The 13,229-nt window shown below is 39.9% G+C and overlaps 1 protein-coding gene across 10 annotated transcripts in view; it reads right to left on the bottom strand.

Moving 5' to 3' along the window:
• Positions 1 to 13,229, bottom strand: part of CTNNA2 (catenin alpha 2) — a 1,089,251-nt gene that overhangs the window by 94,758 nt on the left and 981,264 nt on the right. For all 10 annotated transcript variants that reach the window (XM_070573725.1, XM_070573723.1, XM_070573722.1 and 7 more), the window contains one exon: positions 527 to 619. In XM_070573725.1, coding sequence (XP_070429826.1) covers positions 527 to 619 — 93 coding nt within the window. The remainder of the gene's footprint in view (positions 1 to 526; positions 620 to 13,229) is intronic.

Here is a 13,229-nt window from a genome sequence, read left to right on the forward strand (position 1 = left end):
TAACTTCTACAGATAAGCAGGTTCTCAGTGTTCAGAAGGACAATCAAAAACATGAAAGATGATGTAGATTATCAACTACCATCAGTATTTGTTTTGTTTTCTTTTGTTTTCTTTTTTTAAGATATAGTAATTAGCCTTAGGTTTTAGAAAGTGTTTACTGAATAAGTCCTATTTACTTAGGACAGATGTGGCAAAAATATAACTCTTGTTCTACATGTGCAAGCTTATAATTTAGTTGTTGACACAAGGTAAATAGATAGGGATGTTTAAATAACAGCCCCAAACAAATAGAACAAATCAATATGAGTGGCAAAGGCAATAACTGCCAAAGTAATTTTAAAGAGGCTGGAATAGTTAGAAGGTTATTTTGAGAAAGGTAGAATTTGAAACAGCCCACGAATGATGGGTAACACTTTACAGTGAGAGGAAAGAGGACAAGGAAAGGAGTGACATGAGGGCTGGAGTGCAGAAGCTCCTGAATAGCAAGTCATCTATGGGCTCATGAAACAAAGTAAATGAGGCTTACCTGGGGGCACAGGCTGTCAATCTGGGTGGCTGCCATCCGGACTAATTTTACCCCTTCCTCATTGTTGGAGATGGAACAGGCCAAGTTGGCAACCTGTATTGAAGAGGACTTGAGTGAAAATTATGTTGGGGCAAAGGGAAAGTACACTGTTGCAAGACCTTGCACTTTCTATAGGCAGTGCCACATCCAGGAGAGTCCTTTGACAAATAAGATAAGGCCACCCTTCTGTGTTGAACCAAATATTACTAGTTCTTATGCTAACTTAGGCATTTCTGCCAAAAGAGCAAGGTGCTAATGACAAATCATTGCTTCAGGATTCTCAAGTACACACAACAATAAATTTTAACTAGGTTGCTTTGAACTGTTTTCCCCTCTGGGCTGCCCTGATCCCACACTCTCACTTGAGCCCCCTAAGACTCATCATTGAGCACAGAACACTACAATTTTGGCTGCATCAGTACTAAACTCTAACCAATGAGAGAGATGCTACAGGCAATGCTTTGGATTTAAAAGAGATTCATAGTAAGCTGAAAATTAGAGTGCTCTACCCAAAGGAACCCAGATCTGCCTGTCTGTCAGGAAGATGTTAGTCCACCAGTAGCCATCTCAAATACTTTCAGGGGCCAGGCACGTCTGAGAAATGTGTAGAAGAGGCTGGTATAATTCAATGGTGGAGTGTAAAGCAAATTAGAACATGCAGGTCTAGCATAAAGGCATTCAAATTTGAATTTTTAACATACTATAAACACAGCTAAAACAGCTGAACTGAATTCAAGCATTTCAGTTTGTGTTATTCCTTCTCTTCAAGGAGTGTGAATTGGTAAAACAAGGTCAAATTGATTGGTCAAGGTCAATAGCACACAAAGCCACCATTAAAACACTGATGGTCTCATCAGGCTGGTGTCAAGAGGACAGGAGAATGGGGATCAGAGAGGGCAAAAGGAGAAGAGAAGGGCCAGCAGGGCTAGGAGCAGAAGGGCAAGCAGAACAAGTGATTAGCAGAGAGAGAATCCTCGAGAGCCTCCTGGACACCTGCCCTTTGTATCCAGCTCACCTCTGCTCTCCAAAACCAGGCTGCTCTCCTACCAAACCTTAATACCCTGAGAGATTAAAATGCACTACACACGGGCATAGCTCCTAACGAGAAAGAAACCTTAGTTAGACAGTGTGGAGCAGTGGGGAGAGCACAGAACTGGAGATCAGGAGGCTCAACCACTAACCAGTTATATAAGTCACTTCACATTCAGAGGACTGTTTCCTTATCAGCAAAAGGAAATGGGTAGATGGTGACGCTAGGGATACTTTCAAAGATTGCTTCAATAAATCAGTGTAAAGAATTCCATTTTGAAGCTTTTAAGGAAGAAAAACACATTGTCTATTACAGTGAGAGTACATACTATGAGATACCACAGATTGAGTTCCAAACATTATCTGTAGTTTCTTATATTTTATAGTTATCTTTGATTCTTCAGATAATTTTCACTATTTTACTTAGTTTTCAAAATAAGCTTGTGAGAAAGACAAATACACCTTTTCACACCCATTCACAGGATACTAAATGTCCAGGGACATGAGATTCCTTGGAGACAGAGCAAGAACTAATAATGCAGGTTCTAAATGTCTTCTTGTTATATCATATTGTCTCCCTCCGCATTTTGGATTCATCTTCGTTACACTTGTATTATAGTGTATTTTATATTCAAAGTGCCTGATTGAGTACGTGATATAGAATTGGTGCTCAATACATGTTTATTGACTTAAAGATTAGCTTTTAATAATTTTTATTGCATATAGTGATTTGGAATACATCATAGATTAATGATACTCTGAAAGATAAAGTTGAGCTACCCTTTCAATTTGGTGAGACAAATTTTCACATTATCTTCTAGCAGATGTTTATCAATGCTATGGTGCTGAACAATGGTTCCAACATTCTGGTCCATTTCCAGAAAGATATATGTATTTAATTTAAAATTCTGTCTTTTAATCTTCAATTAAATTCTTCCTATTTCTGCTGTTGAAATACCTCTCACTTTATGAAATGATGATGATTTTAGATGATGGATGTTTGTTATCATCCCTGCTTGCTGTGCAAGAGAGACTTGAGGTCACACTTTTACAGAGCAGTGGACAATTCCTAAAGAGCTTGGCATATGACCCCAAATAATGACAACAACAGGAAAACTTAAAAATGCTCCAGCAACCAGGTCTTGGGTAACATTTGCTTGCATCTTTGTAAGAAGAAAAATAAGAAAATAAGAGCACTCTCAATGAGATAATGGCTCTAGACGAAGTATTCGATGACTGTTTAAATAAAAATATGTGTAGTCATGTGTCACTTAACAACCTGGATATGTTTTGAGAAATGCATTGTTAGGTGCTTCGTGGTTATGTGAACATCACAGAGTGTACTTACTCTATATGGTATAGCCTACTACACAGCTAGGCTCTCTGGTACTAATCTTTGGACCTGCCGTCATATACATGGACTGTGCTTGACCGAAATGTCATTATGTGGTGCAAGACTGTATGAATAAGAGAGAGAGAGAACCAGATATTACGTATTTCTTGATGGAAGCACACAACACGACCCATGAAATGTTCCTGCCAAAAAACAGCCACCACCACCAAAAAAACAAAATCCGCAAATGATCAGCCTTAGGATCAATGCTCAATTTACAGGAAAATCAAGAAACAAACATGCAAAATAAAACTATATGGATGCAATCATGAAAATCCTGATGATGATAAAATAGTGGGAAAAAAGTCAGACCCTTTTGGATCCTGAATAGAATAAACTATAATATGTACATCCACAAATATGTAAATGAATACACAAAAGTACATTGTGAAACAATAAAATTAAGTATTGACTACATATTTGATGACATTAATATTTTAAAGTGTGTTAATAATACTTTAGTTACTTTTTGTTAAGCATCCATAGCTTTTAGAGATATACACTGAGATGCTTATAAATGAAATACTATTTTGGGGATTTGCTTCACAATTATCTAGGGTAGGGGAAATGGCTGGAGTTATAGGAAAAACAAGATTGGCCATTAGCTCATAATTTTTGAAGCTGGGAGATAGTATATAATGGTTCATTATACATGCTATACTTTTGGATATGCATGAATTTTTCCATAATAAAAGAAATCAAAAAAAAAAAAAGGTAGCAACCACAATCTATTATATTACCAGCTCTGGTGAAACACTTTTTCTTGTACTTGTACGAGTCTCAAGGGGGCACAGTATAAGTCAGGGAGGAATCTGAGTATGGGTTGGAGTTAAGGCTTGCAGACAACAGAAGAGCACCAGCCTGTGCATAGAAGAGGAATACTGTAACTGGACTGTGCCAGTCACAGAGGTGGCTCTCCCCACAGTCTCCTGCTCATGCTGGCTGTGGTCCCCAGGCAGAAGCTGATCCTGGGAGCCTTAGGGCTGAAAAGACCTGGGGTCTTGTGCAAGAGAGATGCCAATCAGTAATTTCCACATGGTGATAATGAAGTTTTCTTTCCGCATCTTTTGAAATGTTACTTCGTTCCTTGTTTAAATAATCTCTATTACGGCTTAGACCTAATGTGGGAAACTTATTGTCCAAGAGAATCTTAGTAGGGGAATAGTGCTAGCAAAACTGAGAAAAAATAAAGAGCTGGCAACTCCCCATTATTCTCCTTAATTTACTGATCCATAAATCCTAAAGTCTGGCAGCCTTCACTCCTCAATGCACTCCTGCTGTTTCAGTCCACTTAAAGTCAGAATTTCATTTACTTTGTGTTCTGAAACATTCTGAAGATATTTCCAATATGATGCTAAGGATTTCACTATCTCCAAAGGTAGGTTTGCTTATTTTAGATTGGTCATGGACTCAATCCAAATTCCTACCTTCCTCCTTTTCCTTTGGCTTGCCTTTCTGCTTCTCACTGGACCCACTGGAATCACGGTGACTCGGAGCATGGTTATATATTGTGATTTCTGGACTCTGGCAGCAAATACAAAGTTTCAGTCTTTGAGAGAGCTCCCAATCAATAATGTAGCTTGAAATGCCAGCTAACATTTCCACACCAGTCCAAGACTACAGCACACAGTAGGTACTTGATGGTTTATTTTAACTATCTGTTCTTTAACTGCAGCTCTGACGTTATGATATTAGAAACTCTAGTATAATGAAATTTCCTATCTTTCAAATCACAATATTTTCTTCCTTTTTTGAGGCAATTTAGTATGAAAATCCTCCTAAGGCGAGGTAGGGCAAGTAGGGAATGGTAGACTAGAATCATTAGATATTCGAAAAAGATCAATATAAGTAAAAAAGTGGACAATACACCATTAATAGATTAGAGTTACTAGATTGCAGACCAAAAGATATTGAGCAATATGATTAAATTCAATAGAATTTTGAAACCTACTGAGTCAACCAAGCAGGTAACATTTATGGACTGGCTACGGCCTCTGCTTTCTCCCCTCTTGAATTGTTTACAACTTAGCTGAGGGAACAAGTCGTTTGCCTTTCTGCAAGCTTAGAAAACAATAAAGCATATCATTAACTGTTAAGCATTGGGGTATTTCGACTGATTGGGGATTTCCGGGAGGGACTATGCCATGAGTTAAAAGTGGCATCGCTCCTTTGTGAGCTAATCGTACTAAATTCCCAACAATCCCTTATGAAAGGAAGCTCTCCTCCATAACTTTTGAGAGCATAATTGATTTTGGAAAAGAAAAGCTCAGAAGACTGGGCCAAGTCTTCTATCTCTTAGTGCCTTAAAAACCGGTTATCTTGGGGAAAAGGAGGAAGCTTAGCAGTTTTCACTAAATTGTGTGTTGCTGACTAAAAGACCTCTAAGAATTCAGAAAAAGGAGCTGTCAGTACTCTTGGGTGGGAATCAGTAAACATATCATGGAGAGGTAAGATATCCATCTTCCAATACTCCTTTTCTGATTGTCTCATTAGCACAATTTTCTGTAAACTCAAAGATGATGATATTTTTTGCTCTTCTAGAGGCACGCTGTGTAAGCAGGTAGAGCACGCAATAACATCACAAGAAGGATTAGAAAGACAATAAACCAGTAAGGAGAGCTGAGGCTGATTCTTCTAAGAAAGTAACTTGCTCCTTGAACTGAATTTGCAGAATTGGCATTCATTCCCTAACCCTTTAATAATCTTCTTAGCTGACCAAAAACAGAGTAGAGATATTCCAGAGACACTGATGGCAGAGTTAAAGTTGACCAATTCAGAAACATGCAGAGCCCTCATAAAAAATATATGGTGGCCATTTAAAGTGCAAGATGTTTTTAATCACATGCACAGAAACAAACTGCACAGCTCAAAGCTCCAGATGAACAGAATGTCATGGCTGTGAAATTTGGTTTTGTGTGGACATCACTGCAGAAAGCAGCCCCGTCTCAAAGATGCCGTAGACAAGTTTCAACAGTTACAAGAAAAGCCAAAATTCCTGGGAGGCTGAGCCTTAATTAGGCAGTGAAAACTTCTGCTAATAAAGTATTTAGGCATTTAATTCCAAAGTGATATGAGGTGCGTCAGAAAGACGAGAACGTTTTCTTCTTCTCTGGTCCTGGAAATCAAATTACATTTTTTAATATTCATAATTCTGTTCATTTCCAAACACCAGCACATATTCAGTGCATTCAACCCCCAAATGCTTTATCATTTCATTAATTTTTACAGCTTCAGGTATCATGTTGGTGTTTTAAGAAGCGCACACTATTGAAAGAAAGCAGAATAGCAATTCAGAGGTTTATAAAGCACTTGCTCCCCGTGTTAATATTTCATCATCATAAATTTGAGGATAAAATGAACTTGTTTACTATTAAAAGGGAATTTATGGAAGTTCCAGTCACTACAGTCACATGGCCATATAAAATCATAGAAAGAGAAGAGATGATGGAGCAAATTCCATGCAAACTGTTATTCTCCATAACTATCATGGCACTGAAGAGTGCTATGATCTCAATCTGAATATTTATTCAGTTATCTGCACTGATATGGTTAGCATACCAAACAGCGTTAATATATGTGCCTATCTTGTATAGAGTTTCAAGGTTCCTACAGAACATGCCTCCGATATTACAGACGAAATTTTATACTTCAGTAAAAGTTGAAATGATACACTTCCCTGAAATCTTTAAGCGGCAAGACAGAAACAGCTGATATGAAGACAGAGGGATTCGACCTCAAGAAGATGATGGACTTCCACAAGATGGACAGAAGAGTAGACTTAATGGCCATCTTCACAGCTCGATTTGAGGAGAGCTCGAGAGGTCTGGCTGCCCCAGAAAATGTTGGCAGCAGTGTCTTATGATGAGGTATTACGGAATCCTTGAAAGACGCAGCTGCCTCAGACTGAGAGGGGTTTATCAACCTGATTATCAGCAACTGAGGTTCTGAAGAATGGACAAGACTCAGTAGACAACAGGGATAATTTGGTCAGGGAAGGATGGCTCAGCAGTGGTTGGCAGCTGGGGTAGCATGAAGATACTGGGGATGGGAAGAAATGAGAAACACTTTTTCTCACTTCTGTTTTAAATGGCCTCTCTAAAGCATCTGACACTCTTGATTATTCCATATGTTTTAATTGTTTTAAATCATATAATGGTCAAGAGCCTGGGCCTTGGAAACAAGCAGCCTGGGGTTTACGTTTGGACTCTTACTCTTGCCAGCCAAGCAAGGTGCTTTGCCTCAATTGTGAACCTCAATTTTCTCAACTATAAAATATAAATATAATAACAAAGTGGTGATAAGGTTGAAATGAAAAATGGACAGAGTGCTTAACCCAGCACCCAGTAGGATTTAACCAATGTTATTTTCATATGGTGCATTTTATCGAAAGGTCACTATAAAAGTAAAGAAATATTTTAATAACAATGCCCAAACGCTGATATATTCAACCATTTAAATATAAATTGGGTGCCTAATACATTGAAGATACAGAGGTGATCAAATTAAATATTATTTATATTCCCTAGTGAAGCTTAAATTTTGGTGAAATTAAAGTAAATGCATTTTTGAAGTTCATACTGTGACAATTGCTACAAAGGAAATAAAATGGAGGCAGCAATAGAGAGTAAAGAGAGGTCTACTTTATATGTAATCATTTGTATAGTTTATAAAAATTACACATAACTGAAAGATAAAGTTGTAATCTCAGTATGTATTTTTTTGCCACTGTTTAATCTCTTATATCATAAACATTTTCCAGATTCTCTATATTCTTGTAATTAATTCTCTTTATAATTGAATAAGATCCCCAAATGTTTTTGCTTCATTATTTGGTTAAGTCAATTCCCTGCTGTCACACACATAAAGAAGTCTCCAACGTTTGCTATTACCATAAACGAAGTAACAGACATCGTTAGGCATCCAATTTTTGCTCCTGTCAGAAGCAGACTTTCCGGGTCAGGGAAATTGTTATGGCACTTATTTACATCTGGCCATAGTGCCTGCTGAAAGGTCCTCCAGCAATGAATGAATTGCTAATTCTCCGGTGTCACCAGCATCATAGCCCACACTCCTCAACACTGTTTCTCCTTGCTTTCTCAGCCACCACATCATCTGAATGCCCTTCTAACCTTCATTCTATAAACTGCAAGGGTAAATCAGGATTGCTTAAAAAGTCTCTTCATGTATCCCCATCCAGGCTGTGAATTCTTGCAGGACAGAGGTCTTCACTACACCTAGCACATAGCTGGGATCGTAGGTACTCAATTCCAATTTTTCGAATTTACTAAATCCCATAAGTTCCCTTCATGCTGTATAAAAAAGTAGAACACCATTCAATTTGTCATAACTTAGTCCTACCGAGGAGGGCCCTGGGTTCTATGATATGGAATTGGGAACAAGTATATGTTCTCTGTGCCATTCTTTCTGCAGTTTGTCATCAATAGCAGCGTATCATCAAATTGGCATTCAGCAGCTAAACCAAATGAAACTTATACAACATCCTGCCACATGGCGCTAGGAAGCAATTTCTTCCTTGTCCCACCAGACTCCATACCCTTGCCTGTACGAATACACCTATGAGACACAACTCTGCATTCCTAGGGCTCCTCAGGGATGCAGAACAGCTCTTTTGCCTGTGCTTTTACATATACACATACCACTCGCAAATGCTGTTTGCATGACTCTGCCTAAATTAAAGTGATCAGTCTGCCCTGGTGACTTTAATGGAGGTAATCACCAACTCACATTCATGAACAAATTGATGTGCTTCCTTCATAGCTGAATCACCCAGCATAAATCTATACCCTTCATATATACAACCTCAGTGGATTAAAATAATGCAATAAAGCATCACCTAATGCCTTCTTGATGCCTGTTCATCAATAATGTGTGGTTGTGTGAAAAAGACAGGAGCGACTTAGCATGTGCCATCTAAAATCATGCAATGAATGTAATGTCCTTTTAATCACTGTAGGCCTCCTGGGATTTTGTTTTCTTCATCCTTTCACTGAGGAAGTGAATTATTATTCAACACTATTATTTGGTTTCTCAGAGTCCCATGTAAGTAAACGAAATCTTATTTCCAGTGAATAAAACATGTTGACCTTCACACATGTGAGATGAATCCCCCTCCGCACATTAGGGGGACCAGAGCTCCAGGTTCTGTCTCAAGCAGCAGAGAAGGGCTGCACTGAACCATCCAGTGCTTGACTTTTTTCAGGAACCAGGGAATGATTGAAGAAGATCCAGATAATAAATGAGTGCAGCTACTCTCTATTGCCTGGTGTCAAACATTTCAAGATGACAAGTGGAAGAGTGGAGTCAAGGCCATAACCCCAGTGCAGAGGGACTCTAACCATCCTAACCAATATTGAATCTGTGACTTCAGCCCTCTTTGCACAGAATTCCAGCTTGATGAGGGATGTAGAAGTCCCCTAGGGATTTTTTTTAAGTTTTTGGTTTTGCAGATGGGGAGGGGAGACAGGTGCCTCCACCAATTAAACTCTTAGCAATCAACCAAGGTTCAACTCAAGGTTCAAAGTCCATATGTTCCTGAAGACTTCCCATTCACATTGGCCAATAGGAATAGATCTCCTGTAAACTTCTTCAGGCTTACTGCCTGCACCACTGGGGGCTAGGTACCACATACTATGGTTTTATCCATTATTTGTGGTATGTGTGGATGCATAGATGGATACATACATACAGAATTACATATATAGACATCATGCATCTTCCATTAAATTTCAACGTCCTTGAGAATGGTTGTGTTTTATTCATACTTGTGGCCCCTATGGCTCCTTGTACAAGATCTTACACATAGCAGGTATAAATGTGCTGCCAGCCTCCCTATCCTGGATGTTATCTTATCTCCTGCCCTCATGTGCACTTACCTCTGTTGAGTCCTAGTCCCTCTTATCACTGTTTACCCAGAAAAGGATGCTAATTGATCAAAGTAACTATTCACTAAAGTAATATTTTCTCCTGGAGAAAATATATGGGGAGAAATATAATATTCTCTAATATATTCTTCCTAACATAATACCTTAACCCAATTAAGATGCCCCAAGTCCTTAAGAAATTTCGGGAAAAATGTACCTTGTGGAAACTTCAGACTCCTCAGGCAAGCTGTTGGGGAAATAAATATTTAAGGACAGAGAGCTTTCTTTAAGCCCTGTCATCGTTATCTAAAAATTCTTCTGTCTTTTCTTCCTCTGACCACCTGCTTTTATAAATAAAGTCTTCTTGGAACACATCTTTGCCCATTCACTTACTTATTGTCTATGATGGCTTTTGCAGTATAAGGGCAGAGTTGAGTAGTTGCAACAGAGACCGTAGGACCCACAAGGCAAGAATATTTACTATCTAGCCCTTTGCAGAAAAAGCTTGCAAAGTCCCGGTTTAGGTGAAAACTTAGGCAGAAACAACTAGTAAGTTTTGTCAGAACTGTCAAATATGTCAAAGCATTTTCATAGCAGGAAATCAGAAAGGTATCAAACTATGGTATTGATGGCACAAGTGCAATTAACACAATTAATTAGATCAGGAAGGGGCACACATCCTTAGTCTATAAAAACATGTGCCCCTCCCATGTCTATTTAACAGCAGTAAGATCTGAGACAAAAAACAAGGTTGGGGGAGAAGCTGGACAGAGAGGGGAAGGGACACCCAGAAGGACCTCTAGGATGTTCTCCACTGCCCACAACAAGTTTGCTAGTGAACAGAGTCAAGAGAAGCAAATGTGAGTCAATAATGCCTTGTGTCTTACCTCCCAGTGCAGCCCCATTAACCACCCCTTCCTGAGCTGGGGGATCACTCCCCATTCCCTGAGCTTCTTTGATCTAATCAAAATGATTAATTTGGGATCCTTTCATCTATACTTATATCCTTCTTGAATATCCACTTCCTCTTTCATCACTCCCTGCTCCACATAACCCCTTGAAAATTCTACCCTAGGCTTTAGCAGTCTGCAAAGGTAGCCCAAGACAAAGGCCTAGAGTATATCTAACAGAAGGTACTAGTCCCCTAATGGCTCCTAGGCAAAATCCTATGCCTGTCCACTGCAGTGGGCATTGCCCTGAGGAAAAGTCCTGGGAACCTGTCTCACAACTCCAGAGGGCTCCTAAGTAGTCTAGAACAATGAGGCAGTGGGGGTTGGAGAGAAGACTTGGCTCTGGTCCTACACCACACAAGGGAATGACCTTCAAACCAGCTCCATCCCCTTAACAGCTCCCTTGGATCCCTCAGGCACCTATAAATTCTTTCTCCTGTCTTATTTCCTCCTGCAATCTTTCCAGGCTCAGTTCCTCAAACTTGTTCCATCTTATCTGTGCTCCATTGCCTGCTCTTTCTTTCTTCCTTTCAGATCAGTTCTTGCATTCTTCCCTGAGTTCTCATATGAATTTCCAATTCTCCCCTGAGTGTCTGAATCCAAGCTTGTCTGTTCCCCTTTTCCAAGCCTTTCTCCTAGGGGCAAGCCCACTCATTCCCATGCCCAGACCAGGTGGTAGTCCAGGTCCCTCAGTCATCACTGAGGGGCACCAACAGCTCTCAATGGTTGCTCTATCTCAAGCTCATTAAACAATGTAGACAAAGCCATCTATGTGCAGCAGCATTCTCCAATATTCTCCAAAACCCCCTTTCCATGTGTTTATGCTCATCTTAGTTCTGCCTTCTTTATCTGCCTTCATACTCTGGTTCCTGATATCTGCTTCAAGTTATCCTCTGCTTACCAACACCTATGAGTGCTTTTTCTGGCTCTCTAACATCATTTCCCACTGGGTACACTCTCCCTCACTTTCCTTACACCTGCAGCTATTACAGCTTTTCCTTACCTCTATCCTACACCCTGCACGACACACATGCAGCCAGACAGAGCATCCTGACTTCAGTGATAACCAAGGCTTTTACAAATCTCTCCCAATCAAGTCCCTTGTTGAGTGCCCTGCATCCACTTTCTTCTAAGGGCCACAAGCCCTACTGAGGCCTGCAAACACACCAGTGCTTTGCTCAGCTCTGAAATCTAACACATTTCCATGATGCTCAGAGAGCAGGGCAGAGTGGTACCAGAGGATAAGCAGCAGAGTTATCCCACATCATCTGGGAACCATCTCTGAAAGGGCCCTGACACAGGGAGCCCCTTTTCTTCCAAGGTGACCTTCAAGTAGACACCTCCCCCATGTTGGGCAACAGATGCAGCCATCACAGTCCAGAGCAGTAGCCAGGCTTGGATCCCAGATGCATCCTAATTTCATCTGCAGGCCCTGAGGAAAGCATGGCCAGGTCTAGATGGAAGGAGCAGCTGTGCTTGCAAAAGCACATGTCAACTCTCAGCCAAGGTTATGCTCATAACCAATGCTCATAGGAATAGGCCAAGCTCAACAATGCCCTTCAAACGTGCCTCAGCTTGTCAACTTTCTACAAGAGAATTGTTTTTCTGTCATCCTCAGTGGTTCATTTTTTCCCCTAGCTGAATTAGTTGTCTGGGTGAATGGCCAGTCAGCCTGACCTTTCAATCTGCTATGTGAAATAAAGCTTAAAGATGGCCTTCTGACTAACAGTCCCGAGGAGAGCAAATAATGAGGAAATTCTATGCCTCTTGCTTCTGTTTAGCCTTGTGCCCTCCAGGCTAGTTGTTTATTTAACTGTGGCCTTTTGCCTTGAATAGGCTTTACACTTTTTTCATGGGATCCACGTTTAGCAAGCCTACTCATTGTGGGAATACCAATAATACTGTGTGTGTAGACAAATTTTAATTTTCAAAGGGCTCACAAACTTATTTCACAACAGAATATTATGCATCCAAAGATCCACAGATGTACATCTTTTCATTGGCATTATTTAGCAATGAAATATGAGTAACAATCTATGCCTGTGGGCCAAGTGTAGCCAATGGCTTGTTTTCGTGTGGACTTCAAGTCAAGAAAGGTTTTATATGTATAACAACAGGTGGTTAAAATACACACACAGAAAAATATGTGAGACCCTATGTGGCCCACAAAGCCTAAAATATTTACTACTCTTAATAAAAGTTTCCCAATCTCTTGAATATGGTACAGTTATAAATATGATGACTGTTCTGGTGTTTGTTTATGGAACAGAACATGAGTTGTTCCAAGTGCTCCAGTCCAGGAAGTCTCTGTCTCAGAGAAGCTCTCTGTACTCATATCGTTTCCCAAGGTCTTCCCTGGTGATGCTCTTCAAAGGCAAGGATCTTTATTTCTTGTCCCTTTATATTTCTTT

This window comes from Equus przewalskii, chromosome 14 (genome assembly GCF_037783145.1).
Source record: "Equus przewalskii isolate Varuska chromosome 14, EquPr2, whole genome shotgun sequence".
NCBI lineage: Eukaryota > Metazoa > Chordata > Mammalia > Perissodactyla > Equidae > Equus > Equus przewalskii.